At 42.6% G+C, this 27,549-nt stretch overlaps 1 protein-coding gene across 6 annotated transcripts in view; it reads right to left on the reverse strand.

Moving 5' to 3' along the window:
* LOC108633191 (teneurin-2) overlaps window positions 1-27,549 on the reverse strand; it is a 755,039-nt gene that overhangs the window by 322,273 nt on the left and 405,217 nt on the right. For all 6 annotated transcript variants that reach the window (XM_018050074.1, XM_018050073.1, XM_018050072.1 and 3 more), the window contains one exon: window positions 20,368-20,602. In XM_018050074.1, coding sequence (XP_017905563.1) covers window positions 20,368-20,602 — 235 coding nt within the window. The remainder of the gene's footprint in view (window positions 1-20,367; window positions 20,603-27,549) is intronic.

A 27,549-nucleotide genomic window follows, 5' to 3' on the forward strand; every position in this document is an offset into this window, starting at 1 on the left:
TTGGATACCAAAATCCATGGATGTTTAAGTCCCTTAAATGAAATGGCAGAGTATTTGCATATAACTACACATACGCCCCTTTAAAATGTCTCTAGTACAAAGTAAATACTATGTAAATCATTGTAAATGCAATATAAATGCTATATAAATAGTTGCCAGTGCAGGGTAAATTCAAATTTTGCTTTTTGGAATTTTCCTCCCAAATATTTCTGACTTCTGGTTCATTGACTCCACAGATGCAGAACCCGTGACTGTGGAGGGCTGACTATATGTGGCACACGCTGTTCACTCAGTCATCCATTGATGGACATTTGGGTTGTCTCCACCTCCTGGCCACTGGGCACAGGGCTGATCTGGATATTTGCAACAAATACTTGCTTTCATTTTTTGTTTTTTGGAGGATATACCCAGGAGTGCAATTGTTGGGTCATATGGTTACTATGACCCATGACCTATAACTATGAACCACCTGCAGCGCAGGAGACCTGGGTTTGATCCCTGGGTAGGGAAAATACCCCTGGAGGAGTGCATGGCAATCCACTCCAGTATTCTTGCCTGGAAAATTCCCATGGACAGAGGAGCCTGGTGGGCTATAGTCCATGGGTTGCAAAGAGTCAGACATGACTGAGCGATTAAACACAGTGGTCATTATGTGTAACTTTTTGATAAACCTTTAGCTAGCTTCTAAATGCAGAGAATGATGGTCTACATCGAACTTCTCTGCAAGGTTACATTCTGGTTGGCTCTAAACCTTGTGTCAGGCTTCTTGCATCTAATCCATGTTGTGAACTCGTTTTTGAAACCTTGGACTAAATTATAAAAATAAGAAGCATCATCAAAGGGCTAGGGAGCTATATGTGCAGAAAGCATAATACAACTTCGTATCTTACAAAATGCTTTCATATGCCCAAGTCAATGGCTTTCATTTCAGGAAAGAGGTTTTAGCGAAAGCCTGGTAAAGTTTATATTCTAGGAAAGCTATCGTATCCCCTGATAGTTTAGTTTTAAAAAAGTTTCATTGTTAGCACATATTCTGAGGACCATATTACTAATAGCACTTACAAGGTCCAAGTACTGTGGAACCTAATCAATGAGTGAATTTCAAAAGTTTTGGCCGAAAGAGATATTATGTTTTATTTTAGAGAGCAAAATTACAAAGTCCTTCTCTAGCAAGGATGTGAAGACATGCTAGGCTTCCTACTCCAGTCATGACATCAGAGACAGACTGAAATACTAAGACTCAAACTGTGTTCTTGGGACCACCAACTGGATATGTGTATTACTAACTTCACCTAAAGAAAGAATTCCATGATATTTGGGAAATATTGGAGTAAATAAAATTAAGGAGATTACTACATATTTTCACAAGCCTTTCACATCTTAAAGATCTCAGTATCTTCTGCAAAATATTTGTCATTTTATTTACTGATTTGGTCACATAAATTTTAACCCACACACCTTCCCCGTCTTAAAACTGGTATCCCACTGGGTACATCTTTGAGAAATAAAGTTTTGATTCATTTCTATTTCTGAATGAGTACACTAATGCCCAAAAAGAAATCAGAAATAAACAAATGAACAAAAATGGTTATTTCCTAGATTTTTGTAGATTCTTAAGACCTAGTCTTGGGGTGGAGGGAGAGAGGGAGGGATAAAAGGAGGAAGGAAAGAGAGAAAGAAGAGAAGAAGGCAGGACTATCTTTATGTCATAAAAATTAAAAGGGACAGATTAAGTATGTCACAGGATTTCTTCAAGGCCTAGAAAAGAAACACCGAATTATCTAAGTTTTTGCAGTGTGTACAACTGAGATTGCGTTGATGACTTAGTTGTTGGTAACTCAGCTGTACAGACAGCCAGAGGAAAAAGAAAACTGCTATCCATTCTTGTGTCTTATACATTTGCTTTTTCCATATATCTACTGTATGTGGAGATTTCTGGCATTTATGTTTGGGGCTCTGTTCACTTTTTTCAGCCCTCAAATAAAAGCAGTTATCTTGAATACAATTTGTTTTCTCATTTGAATTTACATCAGACCCTTTAGGGCATAAGCCCTAAAGAAGACCTATCAGTGTATGTACCCACATTTTTTTTTAACATGTATAATATCCATAGGTATTTTTCCTTAGCACTCCTCAGGAAATGATACACGAGCCCTTCAGGGATATTAATTAAGCTTCGTAGCAACCCCTGTGACATGTCTGCCTGCCTACATATATCTGTTGGACACAGAAATTAATGCTTTGCGGAAGTGTGCCATTTAAGTGTGTTTGTAGGCCAGCCACATACCCACTGACAATGAATGAACAGATCCATACGTGTCAGTCACCAAAGAAGGAAAAAGAGCCATTTAAAAAGGCAACCATCTTCTAGCATCAACACGTAAATACCGCCACGGCAACTTTTTATCCTCTCGGGCAGATCCTGCCGCATCCCTGTCACAAAACAGGTCCCGGGGAAGCAGACTCTGAAAGTCTGGCTTCCTTAAAAGGCTCCTGGTTTCTTAAATGCTGGGTTTCCCAGGGCCCCAGGCAAGGCTTTTTAAAAATGCAAGTGTCAAGGCAAACTGTCATGCGTGTTTGCCTTAAGTACCCGAAAAGCTTGTCACTGCCATCTTGGAAGCCTTGATGAGGATGCAGACGGACAGGCTGAGGCATGGGAAACTGAAAGCTGCCCGATGGGAAGGCGGCATGCGAGACGAAAAGGCAGGGGCCTGCCTTCAGGCATTTTCTTTGCAAATGGCAGAATTAAAACAAAACCTCAAGGAGAGTCTGGTGAGGGGAAGGTGCCTTGCAGATGCTGCAGAGGCTTGGACTTGAACCGGGGTCCCGTCTGGCTCTGAGGTTTGGCGTGATAAGAGGTGAAGTGGTTACAGGACACAATAAAGCCGTATCTGTCTTTCTGGGAGAGGACATGGGGTAGTTGGAGAGGTCAGGGGCCTGGAAGGAAGAGGAAGGTCGGGGCAGGGTGAAGCCTGAGACAATACCTGCTCATCCTTGGGCACTGGGCAGGGCTGAGGTTACAGGGTGAACTGTGGGCAGCCTGTGGGTTTCATCACATGGCTGCCCCTCCTGGAACCTGGTGCAGCCTGGGGCAAATGACCCAATGTTGAATCTCAGCTTCTTGAGATGGAAAATGGTGAAAATGACTGAAAATATCTCATAGGGATATGGTCTGGATTAAATGTGGGGCCTCAGCACATACCTGATGCTGAGTAGACCCTCAATCACTGCTGTAGCTAATGACCAATGACCCCTGTAGATGGCCTCCTTGAAGTAACTGTTTCTTGCCTCTTAGTCCCCATTCCTTTCTTCCTTATGAGATCCTTCGGTTAACAGCCGAGAGCCTGTTTTATTTATTTCATTTATTTGGCTGCACTGAGTCTTGGTTGCATCATGTGGGATCTCTTGCAGCGGTACGCGGCTTTAGTAGTTGTTGTGTGGCTTTAGTGGCTTTGTGGCACATAGGATCTTACTTCCCTGACCAGGGTTGAACCTGAGTCCCCTGCATTACAAGGTGGATTCTTAACCACTGGACTACCAACGTGCCGTTAACTTTTAGTTCTTGCACTTCTGGTGTGTTCATCAAAGTCTTTCCCCTTTCTCACCACAAATGGGGTCATAACACACCTTTGGAAAAATCCCTCTGCAGGGTCCATATCCTACTCAGAATAAAGCACAGGGGGCTTGACTGGGCCTGGAAGGTACCCCTGCCATGGGCCCTGGGGCCTCTCCTGCACCGAGTCCCAGTGCAGTGGATCCAGAATACTCGTGCATTCTTCCATTTCTGGCCTAGTTTTATTCCTTGTCTCAGCTTCAAAGGCCCTTCTGCTGGGGTAACTCTCCCATTTACAACAGAATGGGACTCGGACACCATTCCTACAGCCCAGACTCCTTGACCCATCATTCCATGTCCCCAGACAGTGGCCTGAACTTTCTTCCCTCTTACAACTGTTTATATTCATGTAAATTACTTACTTTGCTTTTTTCTGTTGTTTACTGTTTCGTCACTAAATCGAACCTGAGTCTCCTGCATCTGCAGGCAGATTCTTCACTGCTGAGCCGCCAGGGAGGCCCTAGTTTTCTCCTGTGAAAGTGTAGTCGCTCAGTTGTGTCCTACTCTTTGAGACCCCATGGACTGTAGACTGCCAGGCTCCATTGTCCACGGGATTCTCCAGGCAAGAATACTGGAGTGGGTTGCTACGCTCTCCTCCTGGGGATCTTTGTGACCCAGGGATCAAACCCCAGTCTTCTGCATTGCAGGCAGATTCTTTTTATCTGAGCCACCAGGAAAGCCAAAGAACAATCTGTTTCTGCCCAGTTTTTAATCAGGAACCTTAGGACTTCCCTGGTGGCTCAGGTGGTAAAGCGTCTATCTACAATGCGGGAGACCTGGGTTCGATCCCTGGGTTGGGAAGATTCCCTGGAGAAGGAAATGGCAACCCACTCCAGTACTCTTGCCTGGAAAATCCCATGGATGGAAGAGCTTGGTGCAGGCCACTCACTGTCCATGGGGTCGCAAAGAGTTGGGCACGACTGAGCAACTTCACTTTCACTTTCACGTGTGAGGGCAAACGTGATCAACACTATGCTATGGAAAGCTTTCTGCTACCAGACTGTAAATCCCAGGGACAAAGGCCATGCCCTCTTCCTCTTTACTCTCAGAATCTTGCTTGGTGCTCAGCCCCTAACAGGACCTGCATAAATGTTGGCTGAATTAAGCTGAAGTCTGACGAACACTTCAACACATTAAGTTGTAGTCTGATGAACACATCATGTATGGCTGTGAGAGTTGGACCATAAAGAAAATTGAGCCCCAAAGAATTGATGCTTTTGAACTGTGGTGTTGGAGAAGGCTCTTGAGAGTCCCTTCGACAGCAAGGAGATCCAACCAGACCATTCTAAAGGAAATCAGTCCTGAATATTCATTAGATGGCATCACCGACTCCACGGACATGAGTTTGCGCAAGCTCTGGGAGTTGGTGATGGACAGGGAAGCCTGGCGTGCTGCAGTCCATGGGGTGGAAAAGAGTTGGACATGACTGAGAGACTGAATGACTGAAGTGAACGGAACTGATGAACACAGCTAGTAATGGGATTGCCAACGGGAGGTGCCGGAGAAGGCAGTGGCGCCCCACTCCAGTACTCCTGCCTAGAAAATCCCAAGGATGGAGGAGCCTGGTGGGCTGCAGTCCATGGGGTCTCTGAGGGTTGGACACGACTGAGCGACTTCACTTTCACTTTTCACTTTCATGCACTGGAGAAGGAAACGGCAACCCACTCCAGTGTTCTTGCCTGGAGAATCCCAGGGACGGGGGAGCCTGGTGGGCTGCCATCTATGGGGTCACACAGAGTCGGACACGACTGAAGTGACTTCGCAGCAGCAGCAGCAGCAGCAACAGGAGGTGCGAAATACAAAAGTCCTTATTTAGCATAAAACTGGAGCTGCAGATAAAGAAACTAGATAAGTTTGGCCAGAGGCCCTCATATTGACTGAGCCTTCTCACAGACTTATTTCACAAAGGAGACAGTCTTCCATGAGGGATTTCCAAGCTCTTGATGATCACGCTCTCCTGTAATAGAACAATGATACTGCTGTTCTCAGCATTTCTCTTGGGGACTCAGAAACTTGACTCAATCATCTTAGATAATATCCCCGTTAGGTAGAGAGAGGCAAGGTAGACGAGGAAAAGAGGCAAATTTAAACCTTGTCAAATTAGAAACGTTGGAAAAGACCCTGATGCTGGGAGGGATTGGGGACAGGAGGAGAAGGGGACGACAGAGGAAGAGGTGGCTGGATGGCATCACCGACTCAATGGACATGAATCTGAGTGAACTTTGGGAGTTGGTGATGGACAGGGAGGCCTGGTGTGCTACGATTCATGGGGTCTCAAAGAGTCGGACACAACTGAGCGACTGAACTGAAATTAGAAACGAGAAAACAAAAGGCAGCAAAGGTTAGACTAGAATCACATTGGCCAGGTTGCAGAAAGTCTGGGAATAAAGAGAAAGGGCCCTACAGCCAGAACCAAGGGCAGTGAGCAAATCCAATTTCCCCCACAGCCATTCCTCTTTCTTGCTTTACCTGACATGTAAGAAGGGGAGTTGAGTTTCTGGAACATTTGAGTACATCTGGAACATTATATAGTACATTATTCCTTGAAAAAAGAAAATTCAATTCTATGTCTAAAATCCAAGACTGTAAACTTCAGGACTCTTATTTTAAACCCATAAAAGACATTTAGGCCAAGAAAGGAGGAATAAAAAGAGATTGTAACATTCAAGTTGAGACAGACATAATTTGGCACAATCTATCAAAATTCAAAATGTACATTATACATACCCTTTGATCTAGCAATTTCACTTCCAGGGATTTAACTTTGGAACATAATCATGGAAGTATGCAAAGAAAGATATACACACAAGACTTGTCATTACAGTTTTGTTTGTAACAGCAAAAACCTGAAAGCAATCTAAATGTCCATCAGGAAGAGATTGGTTAAATAAATTATGGCGTTACGGAATATTACACAGACTTTAAAAAAGAATGAGGTAGTCGACATGAAATTACCTGAAATGGTTTCTACAATTTCTTATGAAGTTAAAAAAAAAGACGTTGCCAAATGGTAGGTATAACACAATCCCATTTATACTAAACTTAAAAAGAAATATGCTCAGACACCATAAATATTTTTAGAAGCCTAAAATAATAAACCTTCAAATGAGATTTCCTTGAAGATAGGAATGGAGGGGCAGGGAGTATACTTTGCATTTTTCAACTTTATAATCACTGAATATTTTTACCGAGAGAGTGAATACATTTTGCAGTAAAACACCTGGAAATACTAAATCTATTGTAATCAGTTCAGTTCAGTCACTCAGTTATGTCTGACTCTTTGCATCCCCATGGACTGCAGCACACCTGGCTTCTCAGCTCCCAGAACTTGCTTAAACTCATGTCCATTGAGTCGGCGATGCTATCCAATGATCTCATCCTTTGTCATCCCCTTCTCCTCCTGCTTTCAATCTTTCCCAGCATCAGCGTCTTTTCTAAAGAGTCAGTTCTTCACAGCAGGTGGCGAAACATCAGTCCTTCCAGTGAATATTTAGGACTGATCTCCTTGCAGTCCAAGGGACTCTTAAGAGCCTTTTCCAAAACCACAGTTCCAAAGCATCAATTCTTTGGGCTCAGCTTTCTTTATGGTCCAACTCTCACATCCATACATGACTACTGGAAAAACCATAGCTTTCACTAGATGGACATTTGTAGGCAAATTAATGTCTCTGTTTTTTAAAATATGCTGTCTAGGTTGGTCATAGCTTTTCTTCCATGGAGCAAGTGTCTTTTAATTTCATGACTGCAGTCACCATCTGCGGTGATTTTGGAGCCCAAGAAAATAAAGCCTGTCACTTTATCTCCATTGTTTTCATTGTTTCCCCATCTATTTGCCATGAGATGGGTCTGGATGCCATGATCTTAGTTCTCTGAATGTTGAGTTTTAAGCCAGCTTTCTCATTCTCCTCTTTCACTTTCATCAAGAGGCTCTTTAGTTCCTCTTTGATTTCTGCCATAAGGGTGGTGTCGTCTGCATATCTGAGGTTATTGATATTTCTCCTGGCAATCTTGATTCCAGCTTGTGCTTCATCCAGCCTGGCATTTCTCATGATGTACTCTGCATGGAAGTTAAATAAGCAAGGTGACAACACACAGCCTTGATGTATCCCTTTCCCAATTAAGAACTGGTCCGTTGTTCCATGTCCAGTTCTAACTGCTGCTTCTTGACCTGCATACAGATTTCTCAGGAGGCAGGGAAGATGGTCTCATAGTCCCATCTCTTGAAGAATTTTCCACAGTGTGTTGTGATCCACATAGTCAAAGGCTTTGGCATAGTCAATAAAGCAGAATTAGATGTTTTTCTGGAACTCTCTTGCTTTTTCTATGATTCAATGGATATTGGGAATTTGATCTCTGGCTCCTCTGCCTTTTCTAAATGCAGCTTGAACATCTGGAAGATCTTGGTTCACGTACTGTTGAAGCCTGGCTTGGAGAATTTTGAGCAGTACTTTGCTGGTCTGTGAGATGAGTGCAATTGTGCAGTAGTTTGAGCATTCTTTGGCATTGCCTTTCTTTGGGATTGGAATGAAAACTGACCTTTTCCAGTCCTGTGGCCACTGCTGAGTTTTCCAAATTTGCTGGCATATTGAGTGCAGCACTTTCACAGTATCATCTTTTAGGATTTGAAACAGCTCAGTTGGAATTCTATCACCTCCACTAGGTTTGTTTGTAGTGATGCTTCCTAAGGCCCACTTTACTTCCAACTCCAGGATGTCTGGCTCTAAGTGAGTGATCACACTATCATGGCTATCTGGATCATGAAGATCTTTTTTGTATAGTTCTTCTGTGTATTTTTGCCACCTCTTCTTAATATCTTCTGCTTCTGTTAGGTCCATACCATTTCTACCCTTTATTGTGTCCATCTTTGCATGAAATTTTCCCTTGGTGTCTCTAATTTCTTGAAGAGATCTTTAGTCTTTCCCATTTTGCCGTTATCCTCTTTCTTTGCACTGTTCACTGAGGAAGGCTTTCTTATCTCTGCTTGCTATTCTTTGGAACTTTGCATTCAGATGGGTATAGCTTTCCTATTCTCCTTTGCCTTTCGCTTCTCTTTTCTCAGCTATTTGTAAGGCCTCCTAGACAACCATTTTACTTTTTTGCATTTCTTTTTCTTGGGGATGGTCTTGACCATTGCCTCCTGTCCAATGTCAGGAACCTCCATCCACAGTTCTTCAGGCACTCTGCCTATCAGATCTAATTCCTTCAATCTATTGTAAAACGTGCTGTAATTCTTTGCTTAATTCTTGACTGTTCCTTTGCAGAAGGAAATGGAGATAAAGATTCTGCATGGGATGAAGAGGCAACAAAGTTGCCTGATCACCATGCAGCAAATGGAGGGAGGCTCCAGTCAGAGACCTGCCTACAGCCCCACCTGGACAATCAGCTTGAGAAACTGATGAGTCATCTGGCCTCACCCTCCTCATCTGTAAAACAGATATCAGCCTGCACAAGTGATCTGAACATGGCTTCTTGCCTCAGAATTCTGCCTTGGTTCTACTCAATGATTTCCCTCCTCTTAAATCCTGTTGACCTTGATTCCTCCTCCTGGTCTGCCTTCTGATGCAATAGCCAGAATCAAGGGACTGGTAATGCCATGGTGGTGCAGTGGTTATGACCCTGCACTTCCCCTGCTGGGGGCCCAGGTTCAATCCCTAGGCTGGGAACTAAGATCCCTCAAGCCTTGCAGTGCAGCCAAAAAAAGAAAAAAAAGGAATCAAGGGACCAGCTTCTTGGAAGATGGCAGGTGTTTCTATACTCTCATCATCAGACCCCTTCCTTCCCACCTCACCTCCTACCCTTCTCTCTTCCTCTCTCCTTGAAATAGCCCCTTCAAATCTAGCCCTGCAGAAAATTCTACACTTCTCCCTTTTCTAAAACCTGAAGGTATTGTGAATTTGAAGATGCATGTTATAGGCAGGACAGGAGGAGGTCTCCATCCTAACACAGCTTTCATATTTCCAGACAGGGCCCACGATGGTGAAAACTCAGAAAAGTACCTCTAGACACACACTGAATGTGTCCTTTCCTACCTGGTTCTCACACCCACTGCAGTCACACACACCATTCTACTGAGTTTCTAGGGAGTTTAAACGTAGGTGTGCGCTTTTCCCCTACTACTGAGCTTCTGCACAACATGCAACATCAGATTAAATCACAAGAGTGTAAATAGGAATGGGCATAATTATTGACAATAGGAGAAGCTGATTTTTAGGACAAAACTTTTTGTCCCATTAAATGTGGAACTATTCTGATGGTACCTATAAGAAAGGTCCATTAGGGAGCAGACTGACTCCTATCTAAAATTTTCAGCACAAAAAGGATAAGATGCATTTTTATATTGCTGAGAAGAGAACCTTGGAGCATGGAATTAAAGGTCTCCCACTCACTGTCTTATTAAAAAGCAAAACCAAGGACTTCAAATTGATAAAGGTAAAACTGCTTCTCCAGCCATTTTCAGAAGATGAGAAATGCACTGAGTTGTTCTGAGTTAACTTGCTCATCATGAGCCCTCGTAAAGAGCACTGGTTAGTAAGACAATAAATGAGCATGTTTTAATTAGAAAATGTGGAATCCAAGCACTTTTGCAGGAAAGAAGATGATAGCTGGAAAGAGACATCAGGGGACTAATAAAAGTTAAGATGCATTCAGTGGCCACAGTGAACTCCAAGGTAAAGTCGTGGGATGTTTGAGAAGTGAACCAGAGAGGGTGATGAATCAGAAGGGGATGGGAATTACTCAGTGGAACTTATTCTTTCTGCTTCATAATGGAATCAGTTGTAAACCCCCTGCTGTGTCCAGGCAAGTGAGGTAACCGATACTCTTGAACCTCCCATAATCCCAGCCCTGGCCAGGACTGTGTGCCCAGAAGAGAAAATAATGTAATTAGGCGGTAAGCAAAAGCAGCTAGGCTGGGGCACAGTTAGCACTGAACTTGGCCTGGGTTTTCTTGTCTTTTTTCAGCCTGCCAGCTCTCTACCTTACCGTCTAACACCATGGTGTTTGGTTATGGCCACACCCTTCTTTCTGTATCTGGTCCTCATAGGCACATGATCCAGGCCTCATCAGTCAACGCGGTCCATGCTCCAGACCTCCAGACTGGGTCTGCTGTGGGCATGGGATTCTAGCTGAGTTCCTGGGAGTTTCCTTGAAATATGAAGAGGAAATCCTTTTTCTGTTAGTTTCTAAGCTATGAGAATAGAGCCTGCAGTTCCCACAGAGATCTCACAAAAGGACACCTGCTTAAGAATGAGGTTAGGAAACAGAAAAACAGCTGAGAGAGAGAGAGATGCCTAGTACCTGAGTTCAAGTCCCCGAATCAAGTTCTGCCTGAGTTTTGATTTTGTCCCACACCCTACATTACCCCAAGTTGTATCTTCCTGACAGGGCTCCCAACTGGATAACATGAAGTGTCTAAAACAGTGCTTGGCACAAGGCAGGCGTTTAAGAGATGACAATGACTAAAGACAAAACCGGGAACAGTGTTCAGTCTGTCCACACAGGGCAAAGATTTTCAATATGGCCACCATCTCTCCTCGCATGGACTCAGAAGTTTAGAAGCTGGACAAGACGATCTCTGCCCTTCTCTGCCTTAGGACAAACAAAAGTGTTCAATATTTTACAGAAAATAAACGTGCTTAATTTTTAAAAAATGATTAAATATTATACCATTTCCAAATATACATCAAGTCACTTGCTAATATCTGCAGGGTTTGTGTGGAGCACTCTCGTCAAACTCACTCACCGAACATCATGGTCAAATTGTCAGGTCTTCAAGACACCTTGTCTCTGACAAAACCCCATTTCTGTGCTCTTCAAACTGCCTTCATACTTTTGTTCCACCTTCCAGTAATTAATACCCTCCTTTTTCTAATTATTTAGATAAATTCAAAGCCATCCCCGGGGTCTCCCTTTCCAAGACATCACATGCAGTAAGTCCTCAGATCTGCCGAGGGTCTTCACACCGGACTAGAGAGATTAACTCATTGGGTTTCGGAGAAAGAGAGAAGAGGTCACTCAGGGTCAGCAAAAATGCAAAAGCTGAGCTGCACCAGCCTCGGAGCCGTGGACTGAGTACCTCCTCTCAGATCGTTGGCAGCGTTAGCTATAAAGTGCATAATAAATGTAATGCAGTTGAATCATCCCGGAACCATCCCCCCACCCCCGGTCTGTGGAAAAACTCTCTTCCACAAAATCGGTCCCTGGTGCCAAGAAGGTTGGGGACCGCGGCACTAAGGTAACTAAGAAAGCACTAAGCTGAACACAAGACACCCACACAGCAGGGCTCCACTTTCAGAGGGCTTTTACATTTATTATCTCACTTTGCTAAGCTTGCTTTCCCCAGGGTCCCACCAAATGCGTAAAAGTGCCTAATATCACCTTATGCTTTCTTATTCCCTGTTCCAAAGTGTAGTAGAGAGGATCTGGGTTGATAGATGTAAAAAGGTACAAAGACTAAGTTCCCCATTTAAAATTCATATCTAAGCACATATCCATGCAAGAGGAAGAATATTTCCTACCTTCTTCCCAGAACCGGATTTTATATCCAGTCCTTCGAGTAATTGCAAAATAATAATAATAAGCTTTTAATCGTCATAGTTGGTGTGCGACGTCTTGACAGGAGGACTAATTTTTGAGCAGTGGACTTAGGGATGCTCCAACCCAGCGAAAGCTTTTAACAAATTGAAAGAGAATTTTAGAACCATCTCACAAATAAAAAAAGGAAGTGCTACTCATTCTCTTTTGAAATATGAGGCAGGCATGCACAGCTGAAACACTGAGGACAGAAATTGGAAGCACTTGCTGATTTCTCAAACAATTACTCTGAGCAAGAAATGATTCTGTAAGGAATTAAGAACACATGATTTTGAGGCTGATTCTCCGTGGTTAATGTCGTCATAAAAATGGATTATTTGCATACAAGACTTAGGGAACAATCTGAAACTGGTGGGTTTTGGAGGGGGAGGAAAAAGCTATCGGAGAAAAAATGCTTCAAGTTGTTTCAGCTCCCTTATCAACCAAAGGGTGCAGTCCTAGCTGAGCACACTGGCTGAGTGCCTTGTGATGGACTGCGATTCCGGGGACATAAGATCCCCAATCACGAAGGCAGGCCAAACCAAGACTAATAAATCAAAGGAAGCTTCAGAAAAGGTGCAGAGCCTACTGCCCCTGCCTGGGAGAACCATGAGTGCCTTATCTGGCTTCTGTGAAAAGAAAAAGATCATTGCGGAGCCAGAATTAGAAAAGCCTCGCACTCCATCAAGTTTCTCCCATCTGAGCCAGATAAAATATCCTCTGGGGAGGCTTCAGGAAATGCCCCGAGGGAATGACAGTTGATATTAGCTGAATGGGTGAAAGAGCACAGACAGAGATGGAAATACTGGGCTTTTTTCAACTGTGAACTTAACCCGAGAGTCTTTGACATTTACAGACTCAGTGCAGAGGCTTGCACTTCCAAGGCATGACCGCAAGGTGGCCTCAGTCTGTAAAAGGGTCCCCGTGGTCCAGGCTGTGGAGGGATGGCTTTTAAAAAACACAAAACATCTTTCTACCCAGAGGCTTCCCCGTGGTAACTCATAAGTAAGAAGTTCAAGTCCCCAGAGTTTTAATAAACTTAACAAGGCTTTAATTTTATAGCAGGAGACACATTTTAAAAGCTGAGCCCTCCTTGTAGACCTCTACCTTCAAGTATGTTTCCAAGTTTGCAAACCATGCCAAGAGCAGACTAGAGTGGTCTTAAATAAGACACAATGCTTGTTTCTTTCCTAATGCACCTTGTAATTTGCACATGAGCCACAACACTTTATTTTCTTATTAATGGGTTTGAGTGTGTTTAACACCGCAAGCCATAAATAGCAAAGCAATGGATTAGATCAGGTTCTCTTTATTTTCCTGCCAATTGTCAGAAAGTGATGTGGGTTATGGGGTACCCCTCCTTACTGGGTTTTTCTCTACCACTCGCCAACACACCCTCAACTCCACCTCCCGCCTCTAACCAACAACCAATCCCTGTTTCCATCAGCCAAGAAAAAAAAAACAACACACAGTCTGGTTTCTCATTGGAGAGTGTGCCTATTGAGCAGTTCAGTTATTGAGATTAATAAGCTGCCAGTTTCCAAGGAAGACTAAGAAAACTACAAAATTAAAGTGCACTGCAACGTGAAATGCTGCTGGTGGCCAGGCGGGATCATGGTGTCAAAAAGGCAAGGTAAAGCTATAAACTAAGGCTGAGTTTGAAAAGCTAACCTAAAGGTCTCATTAATTTCCATGTTGCTTCTGATGAGAATTTAGAGGGGGCATAATGTTTTGCAATATGGAGAAATCATGCTGCCTACTGATTTGAAAAGTGTTAGAATGCATTTGGTTCACCCAGAATGAATTCTAGTTTTACACTTCACTCGAAAACATTTAAAAAAATGGCGGGTGGAGGGGCGGAGCAAACAGGTTACCTTGGTTCAATATTCTCAAGATCAAGCTTGTCAGGGATTCTGTCAGAAGATTAATCCTTAGGTAGAAAAATCAATCTGAGAACAAGTGGAGAAGAGTCTTCAGGTTCAGCATGGTGGGGATGTTTCCACAATCTCATTGCTTCTCCATGAAAACCTTATTTACTAAAGATCATTAGGCTTGATTCCCAAATATGCACTCCCCATGAAGCTTCCAGATGAGGCTAAGATTACTTGGTCTTGAAGATAAAAAGCAGGTTTTCTGAAATGCTGATACCCAAATAGATTCCTGGGATTCCCTGTGCCACTTGTCAAGCCCAACATGCTGCATTCTTGATTAGAGCACTTCCTGGGTGTTCATCACAACTTTCTGATGATGACCAAATGGCCATCCAGCATACTCAAGGCAGTGTGGCTTTCTCCTGCCAACCTGGCAAAGTCCTGTTTGGAAGATAAACCTGCAAATCACAGAGCTAAAAAAAAGTAGCAGTGCTTTTTATTTCTGCAGCTTCAGTTTACTCTCGCATTTTATGATAGGCAGAGCATTAAACCTCTGAACTCAGCTCACATGTATCCCATGCTGTTGCCACCACGGTCCTCTGAGGCTTTAGATTTACCATTCCAGGTGGCTGTCAGTCTTGTAGAGCTGAAGACAAGGGTCCGTTATATCCTGCCTGGCTTATGATTTTGTCAGTGACCAACTCTATGTCCAGTCCCAGACTGGGATTCATTCCTCAGACCATTTCTCGCCTCACATCACTTATAATGCATTAACTTCATCATTTCCATGGCCTGGGTAAATTTTAATTGGATAATAAGGATCATTTTGTTTTGTTTTGTTCTTCTAGTTTCAAAGACATTATCATGTGATGGGAATATGGCACGTGGAATCAGGTAGACCCAGTTTCAATCCCAGTCCTGCCACCTACTTATTTGGAGATGTGCAGGTAATTTCATCTTCTCAAGTCTCAGTTTTCATTTATTTAAAATAGGGATAAGTAACATATACTCAACAGAAGAGTTAAAGGGTTCAATGGGATCATGCCTGTAAAACTAAGTATTGAGCAAAAACTGGTTGATAAAGTTGTTATTCACAGAACTATACAATCAAGTAGAATAACTAAGTTGAACAAAATTTCTGAAGAGTTTTTTTTTTTTTTTTAAAGAGAAAAATCAACTGCTAAGAACTTTGGATACAGTGAAAGTGAAAAGTGAAAGTCACTCTTGGGTCTGACCCTTGTGACCTCATGGATTATACAGTCCATGGACTTCTCTAGGCCAGAATACTGGAGTGGGTAGCCTTTCCCTTCTCCAGGGGATCTTCCCAACCCAGAGATCAAACCTAGGTCTCTAGCATTGCAGGCAGATTATTTACCAGCTGAGCCACAAGGGAAACCCAAGAAAAGTGGAGTTGGATACACTAACTATGCTATTATTTGTAAATGGATGTGCTTCTATGTTACATCTATTATTTTAGAATCAGAATAAGTCTGGCCAATAACAGCAACTCAATACTCTTGTTGCCTCAGAGATTTAAGAGGTGGAAAACTGAACTTGTTTTCTAAGTGACGTCACTATCACTCAGCCTCTTAAGTAAAAAAATTGGGTATTGTGCTCACATCCGTCTAACCTACATCCTGACATTCCAGCCATCATTAATTTCACTGATTCTACCTTTAGTACATTCCCCATAACTCTGAATGTTCACCTTCTGGTCAGATTGGTGGGAGAAAGGCAGACAGCTCTGATACTGCATTTCCTAATGGAAACGCCACCGTTTTTCATCTTAACCATGACTGTATTTTCCAAATTGCACCCTCAGTCTTACTGTACCTCTCCCCAACCCCCTACCTATTAACCATAAGGCAGCTACCATAATTGAAAGCAAAACAAAGCCATTTATATATTATTTCAGCCTTCTGTTTAAAATGCTTCAGTGATCTTTCACTGCTTTGGGGGAGAGTCCAGAATCTTTAAAGCAGCCCCAAACCATGCTCTGTCCTGCCCTTGCCTGCCTTTCTAGTTTGCTTTCTCTTCCTGGAATCATAGCACTTCTCCTCCCACTGGATCATGGTTTTCACCACCAAGAACATTCTTTAAGTCTAATTAACACCTACTCATCCTTCGGGCTCAGCTTATATGCCAATTTCTCCTGAGTCTGGCTTCTCTATACCTCACATGGCACTCAATGCATTTGTCATTGTAGGGTCACAGGCCTGATCTTTTGCTCACATTCTGTCTACAGCCTAGAATCTACAAAAAGACATGGACTTGCTTTTCTTCTTCTTCAATGCCTGGCATCTGGTTGGGTCTCATAGATGTTTCTCTAATGAGTAATGGATGACCATTTCAAAAAGTAACTTGCAAACTTGTTTGCAGCTTGAGGATCCTCATGGCTACTCTGGTATTCTGGGGCAAAAGCAGACTCAGAGGGAAGTTTTGTTCTGCTTAGGGATTTGCTTTAGTGACCTGCTACCAGAGAGAGATTCTGAGAAAGAAGCTTGCTTCAGCAAAATGCACGATGGAAGAAAAGTTAGGTTCTGTCACTGAGCTACTTTTTACTACTTTAGACAAAGAGATGCTGACTTCAGAAACTCCCAAAGAAGCAGCTGGCCAGAAAGATTCCTGACCTTGTTGCTCTCAGGAGAGGAAGGAGGAGATACGTGGTATCAACTCAGAATTTACCCATGGACCTTGTTCTAAGACCTTCTGCAAGTAGGATGAGAGAAAGTTGGTTGAGGAGAGTGATTTTGTAGACCATCCAGGCTGTTTGCAAATAGTTCCTCTGCCCTATGTTTTGTTTCTCTTGGCTTATATTATGGTTTACACATGAACTGATTGTTTTGGGTAGTACACATTTATATGCATTTTTTATTTATATGGTTAACATTGATACAGAACTTTCCTTATAAGCTTTTTTTGTCTTGTGTTAAATTCCAAATTTGTACAGTGCTGTTTTCTGGCTATTCCTCCTTAACCAGCACCTTGATTCTACTTGTCATAGAACAAAAAATGGAAAAAGCACAGTCCAGGGAAGATCTAACATGCCTCATTAAGACTGATGGGAACATCAACAAGCAATGCAGGGGGTAAGGGCTTGTAACTTGCTGGTCTAAAGAAACACCTTGGATTTGGCTTGGAGTCTCTGGGGTGGCAGAATGCCTACCCATCACCTTCCAGAGTTATGAAATTCTTCCATCATGCCCAGAAGTCTAGATTAATGAGATCGGGGGTGGTGAAGTTTTGTTTGTAAATTTCCATTGCACTTTCACAGTTGATGACTATATCATAATCAGCCTCCAGAATATCTTGCCTTCAATGGTTCTCTCTCTCCGATGTGGTTAATCAATTCTTATTTGATATGAAAGACATGAATGGGAATCCTAGTAATGATATCATTACCCTAACTTAAGAGCTTCCATTTCCTACATTTGCTCGGTGGGTAAGAAAATGACACTATTAAATTAACAATATTTCAGCACTGGAGTGAGGGAAATAGTTCACTTCTACAGTTTCCAAGACTATATGGAAAAATCACTGAAGGATGGGATCAAATAGTGCCATAATCTTTTATTTTTTTCCCTCCACTTATCTACTAGGTAAAACTCTTATTTATCCTTCCAAACCCAGCTCAAACAGCCCCTCAGCTGGAAAACTTTTCCTGAACATCCTGGAATAGTTAATTATGATGTCAACTGTTCAACCACTGTAACTTACAGACTTCCATTATTGTAAACACTGCATGATCTTTCTGTTTATGTGCCTATATCCTTTTTTAGGCTGTATGAGCTCTAAGGGAAGAATACATGTTTTAATCTTAATCTCCCCAGTACCTAACATAGCACTTAGTATTTTCAAGAGACTCAGTAAATATTTGCTAATAAGAGACTGAATAAATAATATTTAAAAGAGAAACATAAAGTTCAACAATTCAATACAAGACCAGTTGCACACCCAAATTACATGTATTCAGTTCTATGGATGGAATTTCAAATATCTGGGTTTGATTTTAGTAATGGCCCATCTCAAGGGATTTACATTCTCTAATTCTTGGCCCTTGAATGTACTGATCAGAGAACATCTGATACTGTTCTTGCCTTCTGATAGGCTTCAAGGTTTTGGCCATTTTATTAACTCTTCAAGCTTGCTTCCTCTAAAAGCACTGAGAAACTCCAATCCTAGGAGAAATGCTAAGTATTCTAATAACCTGAAGAAGGACTTGACAGGTTGGAAGGCATGTTCTGGGAGAACTTCAGGGAGCAGGAAGGGGGTATGCTTGGTTTGCTGGTCCTCTCCCCCAGATCTTTTTAAGGGAAATATTTATTGCCAATCACATCAGCATGTGATGGGTGACAGGAGATACCCTCATGCAATGCATGTGTTCTCATCACCAATAAGAGACTCTTTGTGAGGAATGGACATTCTGATGGGTCTTTCCCTGATGGTGTGACAATCAAGGCAACAACTGTAGGTCTGTGATCCGATATCTCACTATCTTATGTGTAGAAACCACCAGAGTTCCATCCAGTGTCTCATAATTTACCATCTCACTGACGCTCTAGAATGCTTGCAAGTTACCTTCACCCCCAAATCTACATTCTGAATTTTTAAAATGGTGACCACAATGATTTCTTCCTGCTTCACTGAAATGCTTCCAGGCTTGATTGAGACAGTGCATTTAAACCACTAATATTGGCATATACAAAGTACACAATAAAAACTGGTTGGTATTGGTAATGGTAGTCCTCTTTTTCCTTTTTCTCCTTCTTTTTCCCAATATCTATTACATTTCTTCTACCCTTTCTCCTCCTCCTCCATCTTACTCACTGTGCATAGCCTCATGTCTAGTGACTATTAATATTTTTCAAATAATGGTCTGTTAATGTGAAAATAGACTGACTAGTACCCAACAAACTCTATGGCAGTTCATAAATATAAGGAAGAAAAAAGAAAATCTTATCCAGTCTTAAAGTCCACCATCAACTATGAAAATATACTGAGTTAAGCCTGGTAGACTAGTTAGCTTTCAGCCTGGAACGCTTCCATAAAGCTACTTATTAGTGGGTTATTATATCAATGCAAATGTTCAAACCTATCTATTGTATATAATATATGCATATAGTTTCTACTGAGTTTACTTATTGTAACCCTTAGAGATTAAGAAATCACCTACACTGGTTACAAATCACCTACACTGGTCAGAAAATAAAATGCATTAAAGTTTGAAGTGACTATAGTGACAGTGGTGTTCAACATATTCAAGATGTTATTAATAACACAAAAATATTAGAAATAAACAACATGAAATGCTATGGCTTGCATAATTATTTCCAGCCGCATGCAGACAATTCACTGGCCATTACCAGAAAGAGTACAGATTATTTTTGTCTTTAAACCTAAGTTATTAAAGTTTAAAAACTATGTGAGAACTTCCTAAAGGTTCAATACGAATTAGCCCCATTCTCTATTTGGTCTTCATGGTTCTTCTGGGCTAGGAAACAGTGACTACTGAAGCACTCACACCATGAAAGTGCCTGGGGATGGAAAAACAAGACCATTCCAATATCTGGTCGACCCACTGCCAATTACATTGTAGCCTGCCACGCTGTGACCAATGCCCCTTCTTTCAGGTCACTAAGGCAAGGGTGATTTTGGAAGACCAGAAGCAAAGGTGAGAAAAGGACAGAAGCAAACACAAACCAAAACAAAGCCAGACCTGGAGATCACTTTCCAACTCCTCCCTTTCAACATAAATGCTGCCCCTTTTTTCTTGTTTGTTTTCTCCTACACTGTTGTTTGCCCCTCAGGCATCAAGCTGTTAAAAAGTGTGTACAGGAGGGATTAAAGAGAGACTGCATGTTGGATGAAATATAAATTAAAATTATACTTCTGTCAGTCTGGAATCGCAGATTGTTTCTCAAGGTCTCCCCAAACACTTAATTTCAAATGAGTCTTCATTTATTACTTCAGGAAAGGCTAAATGCATAATTTATCAGCAGCTTTCAGTCAATATACCCTTATAAGCATGTTTCCCATGAGCCTTTGTATAAAAATATGTTATGCTAATTCTATTAGTCGGATACACAGGAGCTGTCGAAGAAAGTAAACATGCATTAAAAGGAGACACGTGTGAATAAAAGAAATACCTATCAACCTGCAGTCCAGGGTGGAATCACCAAGGGAACAGCCAGAGCTGGTCAGCTCGTCCCACAACGTAGGTGGGGTTTTCACCCCACTAGAGCTCTGCGCCACCCCGAGGCTCTGGGAGGGCGAGGCAGGAAGGAGGCATGTGTGATCATGATGGGGACTTACCGGGTCTCCAGCGGCACGTTGCTGTTCAGCACCCAGCTGTCCTGAAGCTGAACGGACTCGGGCGTGGTGGCCAGGTCATTGGGCGCGGGAGCCGGGGCGTGGATCTGACTCCGCCGGTTGGTCAGTGAGTTCCTGTTGAGGGAGTTGGCGGACGAGTGGTGATGGGACAGCGTGTGGTTGTGCGGGGGTGGCAGAGGGGGCCTCAGAGTCGACTGGCTGTGGTGGTTTGGAGGGCCTGGGAAAAGAGGAAGGAGAAATGGTGGTCAGGGGCTGCCGGCCGCCGCGAACACTCTGTCTGGAACCAAAGCCTTGATATTGACAAGTGCTGAACATCACCAACCAGAAACGCAGGTAAGACTACATCAAGCATCCTAGGGTCAGTTACTAACCTTTAGGTAGGCATCAAATGATGAATGAGAAGCTAGGTAAGCCAAACCAGGCTGGTGAGGGCTGACCAGTGGGAATTATTTGAAACTTATTAATTCCACAAGGAAAGTCATGTGACATTCAAGGATGACCATTGTTGTAATTGGAGAAGGCAATGGCACCCCACTCCGTACTCTTGCCTGGAAAATCCCATGGATGGAGGAGCCTGGTAGGCTGCAGTCCATTGGGTCGCTAAGTCGGACATGACTGAGCGACTTCACTTTTACCTTTCGCTTTCATGCATTGGAGAAGGAAATGGCAACCCACTCCAGTGCTCTTGCCTGGAGAATCCCAGGGACGAGGGAGCCTGGTGGGCTGCCGTCTATGGGGTCGCACAGAGTCGGACACGACTGAAGTGACTTAGCAATAGCAATTGTTGTAACAAGTTCCCAGCCCATTTCCTGGTAAGCCAGGATACCCCATACATTCTTTAAACAATGTCCAAAAAGGGAGGAGGGAGTGGGCTTCCCTGGTGGTCCAGTATTAGGCGCCACACTTCCACTGCAGGGTGCATGGGTTCCATCCCTGGTTGGGGAACTCCTACATGTTGTGAAGTGTGGCCAAAATAAAGATAAAAAGAAATAACGGCATGGCATCTTTCTGAAGGTATAAAAATATAGCATATTGGAAGTCAGGGAGTAGCAACTTTAAACACCTATCAGGGGCCAGGCAGGAAAGTGAAGTGGACTGAGGTGAACGGGAGCAGGTAGGGAACAGCCTTCACTCAGATCAAGGCTCACGTGGCTATTTAGGGGTTAGAGATCAAGGCAACTGATCTTCCAGTTTTTCTAGGAAAGCTGAAGATCTGGACTTTTAGAGTTTTTTTAAAAAATGTTGACAATGAAAATATATATGTGTGTGTTTTTGGTATGTGTATTTATATACATATATACACACACATAAATATGTATACACACACATATATATATTTTATACACACACACACACACACATATATATATATAAATACATATGACTACATATGACTTCCCTGGTGGCTCAGATGGTAAAGAATCCACCTGCAATGTGGGAAACCCTGGTTCGATCCCTGGGTCAGGAAGATCCCCCAGAGAAGGGAATAGCAACCCAAAATGGTACCCCACTCCAGTACTCTTGCCTGGAAAATCCCATGGATGGAGGAGCCTGGTGGGCTGCACTCCATGGGGTCGCTAAAACTTGGACACTACTGAGCGACTTCACTTTCACTTTTCACTTTCATGCATTGGAGAAGGAAATGACAACCCACTCCAGTGTTCTTGCCTGGAGAATCCCAGGGACAGGGGAGCCTGGTGGGCTGCCGTCTATGGGATCACACAGAGTCGGACACGACCGAAGTGACTTAGTGGCAGCAGCCAGTATTCTTGCCTGGAGAATTTCATGGGCAGAGGAGCCTGGCGGACTACAGTCCATGGGGTCTCAAAGAGTCGGACACAACTGAGTGACTAACACTTTCACTTTTACATTTATACACAATCACGTGTATATATGTATACCTTTTTAAAAATGAGAGTTAACAAAACACACCTATGAGCTCACTCAAATCAGGGACTTGATAACATGTGTCCTCTGAGAGATGAACCCTGAGGACTCAGTCTCTGGAGAAAGTCAGGGTTGATGTTTTCAAACCGTGACCCTTACTCAAAATTGCATCCTAGTTTCTAATCTTGAAACCCTCCGTCCTTGCAGGAAAATCACACAAAGGACAACCACACCCCTCTACATATTTGCCTGTAAATATGACCAAGGATGACAATCCCATCCACGGTTTTCCTGGCAATCCGTTCTCCATCTACAAAGTGAAATATTTTAAGCGTAATGATAATGAGAGCAGTTCACTATGCAGTGCAAGCCTATAATTTGGTTTTAATGGCTGCTGAAACATGACTTTTAATTTGTGTCCTTTGAGAAAGTTTATTTTTTGAAGCCTCCAGTCGGGCTTGGCAGCCCACCAGGTGACTGCCGAGCCTTGTCATTTTGGCCCCTGCCAACTTTGAAAATCCTCAGCCCCTGCTGTCCTGGCTCTAAGAAGTTGGCTCAAGTCATTTAAACAAGCAATTTGACACAAATTTCAACTACTTGTCTCCTTATGTGGCCAGGCTACATCTCCAAAAGGTGTAATCTACATTCCATGGCTCCTGGGAAGCTTGCAGAAACGTTCTGAGAGAAAGGCAACATGTCAAGAAGATACTAGGTTTGGGGAGCATCGTGACCATTGCAAGCAGAAAGAAAAATGCAGAGGAAAGTGGCTCCTCGAAGTTTGTGTCTCTGGGCTGAAATTATTTGGGTGATTTTTTTGGGGGGGGGGTGTTGTGTATGGAAAAAGACAACTAAAACTAAAACCCAGTGGGAAATGCCACCATACAGTTGTATAGATTTTTAAATCGCGTCCTCCAAATGAACCTGTTAATTCGTATTTTCCATTCTGCACCACTGACATTTTAAATATAACTTTGAGGGAGTTTCATTGCTGTAGCAGGCTATTATATTTTCTGGCATTGTTGTCTGTCTTGCAATGTATTATTATATAGTTATTTAGCATTTGTCTGTCTTGTATTAGTGGAAAGAGGGGAGAAAAGGGGGTGAAATGATGTAATAATGATCCTTCAGAGATGCTATCTAAGCCCCTCACACAAGGTTAATGAATTCTCATGCCTTTCTTTCTCCCCTTCTCAACTCCCATCCAAGTGGTGTCATTATTCTCCATTAGTTAGGTAATTATGAGCCTTGCCTCGGGAAGGCGAGATGAATCAGAGTACAAGCGAGAACCCCTCCTCCCCAGCCCCGAGCCCTAACTTTGCATCTCCCACGGCCCTCAGCCCCCACCCTCCAGCTCTCCAGCTACACCCTCCCAAAGTACAAAGAGGCCCTGTGAGGGATTTCATTCACTAAGTGGGACACCAGGACCCTCCTGCTTCCGGTCTGTTCACCCTGAGCTGAGATTTCTCTGCCTGCTCCAGCCTGGGTGGTCTTCTCCTGTCCATCTGTGTTCCCTGTGGGTGGAATTCCTGTGGTTGTCTTCCTGCGGACACAGCCGGTGGTGGTGCTCGGGGGGAACGGAAGCACCCACCTGGGTGTTGTATGGTATGTTTCCAACAGACAGAGGGTGAGTTTTCCAATTAATTGCAAGACATGTCAAATTCTCCATTTCTCCTTAAGAGAAGGCCTAGGGTTTCATGGTGGGGTGCGGGTGAGGGGGTGGTTGAGGGATGGAGAGGACAAACAGGAGAAGATAAACAAATACTCAACTCTCCACTCACCCGGCCCTCCTATAAAGCCGCAAGCTCTTCGCATATAAATCAAATGACCAATAGCAACAACAGCACAGTGGTCCCCCCTCCTCAGTATTGAAGGATGCTCTCCTTCCACTGTAACACTGGTCATATTTGCTCATTTATCTATCTATTCAAAACTCAAACTTTTGAACTAGGAGCAGGAGCTAGAAGGAAAAGATACTGACAAGAGAGGCAAATGCTGTCACTGGGGATAAACAGAACGGTGCAGGAGCATCTGCAGGGGGCACTGAGCCAGTGGTTAGGAGATAATATCTAAAGAATTGGGTTCAGGGATCAAGTCTGCCCACTTTTGGGTTATGGGAACTTAGGCCTCAGACTTCATTTCTCTAATTATCAACATCCTTATCTGTCAAATGAGGAAAACAGCAGTAACCACCCATAAGGTTGCTGTGAAAGGTAGGGAGGAAGGTGATTGTAAAGGGCTAAACATGCTACCTGATGGCTGGCAAGTTCCCCCCAAACTGCGTGCATGGACCATTGCTTGGTTCTCAGGAACAGAAGGATGGATAAAAGAGTAACTGCAGCTCTCAAGGAGCCCAGATTTAAGCAGAAAGAGTATGCCCAGAGTTCATCTCCCGAGGGCAGGAGTCACAAACTGGCAGACCCCAAGCTGACTATTACCAAAAATTCAAGGTCAAGACTGTACATAGGGTTCCAGACTTCTGACTTCTCTTGAAAACAAATTGAAGATATTGAGTCTGTATTCCCTCATGGCAACAACTGGATGGAGCCCAGCACCATTGGGTGGTTTTGTTTGTTTGCTTCCGTCATCAACCTGAACAACCTCTGTTAAATTCACCTGGTCAGATATATGCATTAATATTACTGCCTGGTAGACATTTACGCTTTTGGACTGCTGCCTGAACTCAGGGTTCCTTAGCATTCTGTGTGGGTCACGTATCTCTAATATAACAACACTTCTGCTACAGTTAATGATCTCAAGCACTTTTTGTGTTTGTTTTTGTCGCAGTCATCCAATATGTTTGCTGGATATGATGGTTTTCTATTTCACAAAATGCACACAATGGCAAGCAACATGCCTTACTGCTTTCTAGGAAGCTAAGTGACATGAAAAAGTCATTCTCTAAGGCAAGTGTTGCCTTCAATCTATGGTGAAACACAGATGAGTATCTCAGCTTGAGGAAGGAAGCTTCCTTCATGTCCACTTCGAGTTCCACACATTTATTGGGCTTAATTCATGTGCATCTTATTAATGGCGCTTCTATTACATAAATATGAAATCACATAGTCATGTAATTGAGGCATGAATAACTATGTAGCATAAACACTTACATGTTATCAACCTAATAAGTATGCTATTAGCAGCAAAAGGCAGTTGTCATTAAAATTACTGTGCTAACCTATTATACTGCACCTGATTTATCCTGAAGTCAGAAATCTGGAATTCGTTTTTAGGTGCTGTGCAGCTTTTAGTCCTAGGAAGAAGGAGCTATATATTGGTCCTTTGTTAAAAGCTAGGGTGGGACAGATAGGAATCCGAGCGAAGATAAGTTAATTCATGGAGAAGGTGCTTCCTGTAGATTTAAAAATGAAGTGCTTGAATGAACACTTAACTTGTACTGTTTGCTTATTTGGAATTGTTTGCTTGAACGGTCTGTGCGTCTGAGGTTTTAGATGTGCTGTGGGACAGTTGCCAGCAATTCTGTTCCTGAAAGAGATGCTGTTCACATATTCTGTCCTTCCTAAATGCCAGCTGGTTAACGGTGGAGTCTTAAAAATATAGCAGTACTTCTTGATCAGGTCACAATATCAATTCCAACATAGCTGTCTGGGATTACAAAATTTTAGAGTATCAACTCTTTTTGTAGAAAAATTTTTATGGAAGTATAGTTGAATTATAATATCACCTAAGTTTCAGGTGTACAGCACAGCAATTCAGTTACATACATTACTTTTCCCTTAAAAGTTATTTTGGAATACCAAGTATGGTTCCCTGTACTATACACTAGGTCTTTGGTGGGTTTATGGTAATGTGTATATATTAATCCAAGTCTCCTAATTTATCCCTCCCCTACCCCTCTTCCCCTTCGGTAACCATAAGTTTGTTTTCTGTGTATGTGATTCTCTTTCTGTTTTGGAAATAAGTTTATTTGTGTCTTTTTTTTTTCCTCTTCAGATTCAACCTATAAGCAATATAGTATAATATTTGTCTTTCTCTGGTTTACTCTACCTAGTATGATAATCTCTAAATCCATCCATGTTGCTGCAAATGGCATTATTTCATTACTTTTTATGACTGAGTAATAGTCCATTGTATACACACACACATAAATATTAATACATACTGGAGTTTCATCACCCAGAAACTCCAGTCTGTCAACATTATCCCCACTTCTAGCATATTCTAGCATAATTGCTGTCAAGAAGGAACTTGCTTCAAAGATGAGGTTCAGGAGGCAGAGTTTGTGGTTAATTCATTATCCACAAATAAATAAATTAGGAGGGATAAATTAGGAAGCTGAGATTAACATATACACCTTCACTATATATAAAATAGATAATGAATATCATTCATTCTTGGAGATGGCATGCTAATTGTTGATCTTTAAAAATAATTGTTGATCTTTAAAAATTATATATATATATATACACACACATACACACATACACTGGAGTCAACTTTTGTGTTGACTAGATGAGTAGTACTCAAATAGCATGTGGAAACCAACAACGCCCACATTTTAAATAACATGTAAGGAAAGAATTTTCTTTGGCGCTAAGGAAGCAAATTCACAATAACTGGCTATTGTTGCACTTTTCCTAAATAAACAGCTGGGGAGGTATTCAGGCTGGGTCTACCTTTGCCAGGCAGGGTGTTGATGACAGTGGGAGGGCAGGGATGAACTCAGATAGCCTTGACTTGCCCACACCAATTATTCCTGGCGATTAAAACTGGTGATGAAATGTGTGAAAGAAAAAATAAAAGTAGAGGCCTGCCTAGCTGCCAACAGTTTACTCATTCGTGGAGCTGGCATGCCAGTTGTTGGTTAAAAATTTTAACCCTTCAGCCCCCAAGATAATGAATTAACCACAAACTCTCTGCCTTCTGAACCTCATCTTTGGAGCAAGTTCCACCTTGAGAGCAATCTGAAGTGGGGATAATGTTGACAAAGACTCTGGAGTTTCTGGGTGACGAAAACTAGCACCAGGACACCCTGTTCAATTTTAACCTTGAATGGGCACCACAGGGAATCAGAGGCGAGCATTTTCAAGCCTCAGGTTAGAACTAAGGAGAGTGGAGGCTATTGCAGACGGCCAGGCTGGTAATAAGTTGTGAACTCCTGTTTGGCCACTTATTAGCTATGTAATCCCTGGAAAGTTACGTACTTGTTTCTGAATTTGTTTCTTCATCTGTAAGATGGGTATAGTCATTTTATTTCTTTCATATGATTGCTAGGATAATCAAATGAGAATATTTGTAGGGAGCCTAGCACAATTCTTG

The sequence above is a fragment of the Capra hircus genome, chromosome 7, assembly GCF_001704415.2.
Source record: "Capra hircus breed San Clemente chromosome 7, ASM170441v1, whole genome shotgun sequence".
NCBI classification, from domain to species: domain Eukaryota; kingdom Metazoa; phylum Chordata; class Mammalia; order Artiodactyla; family Bovidae; genus Capra; species Capra hircus.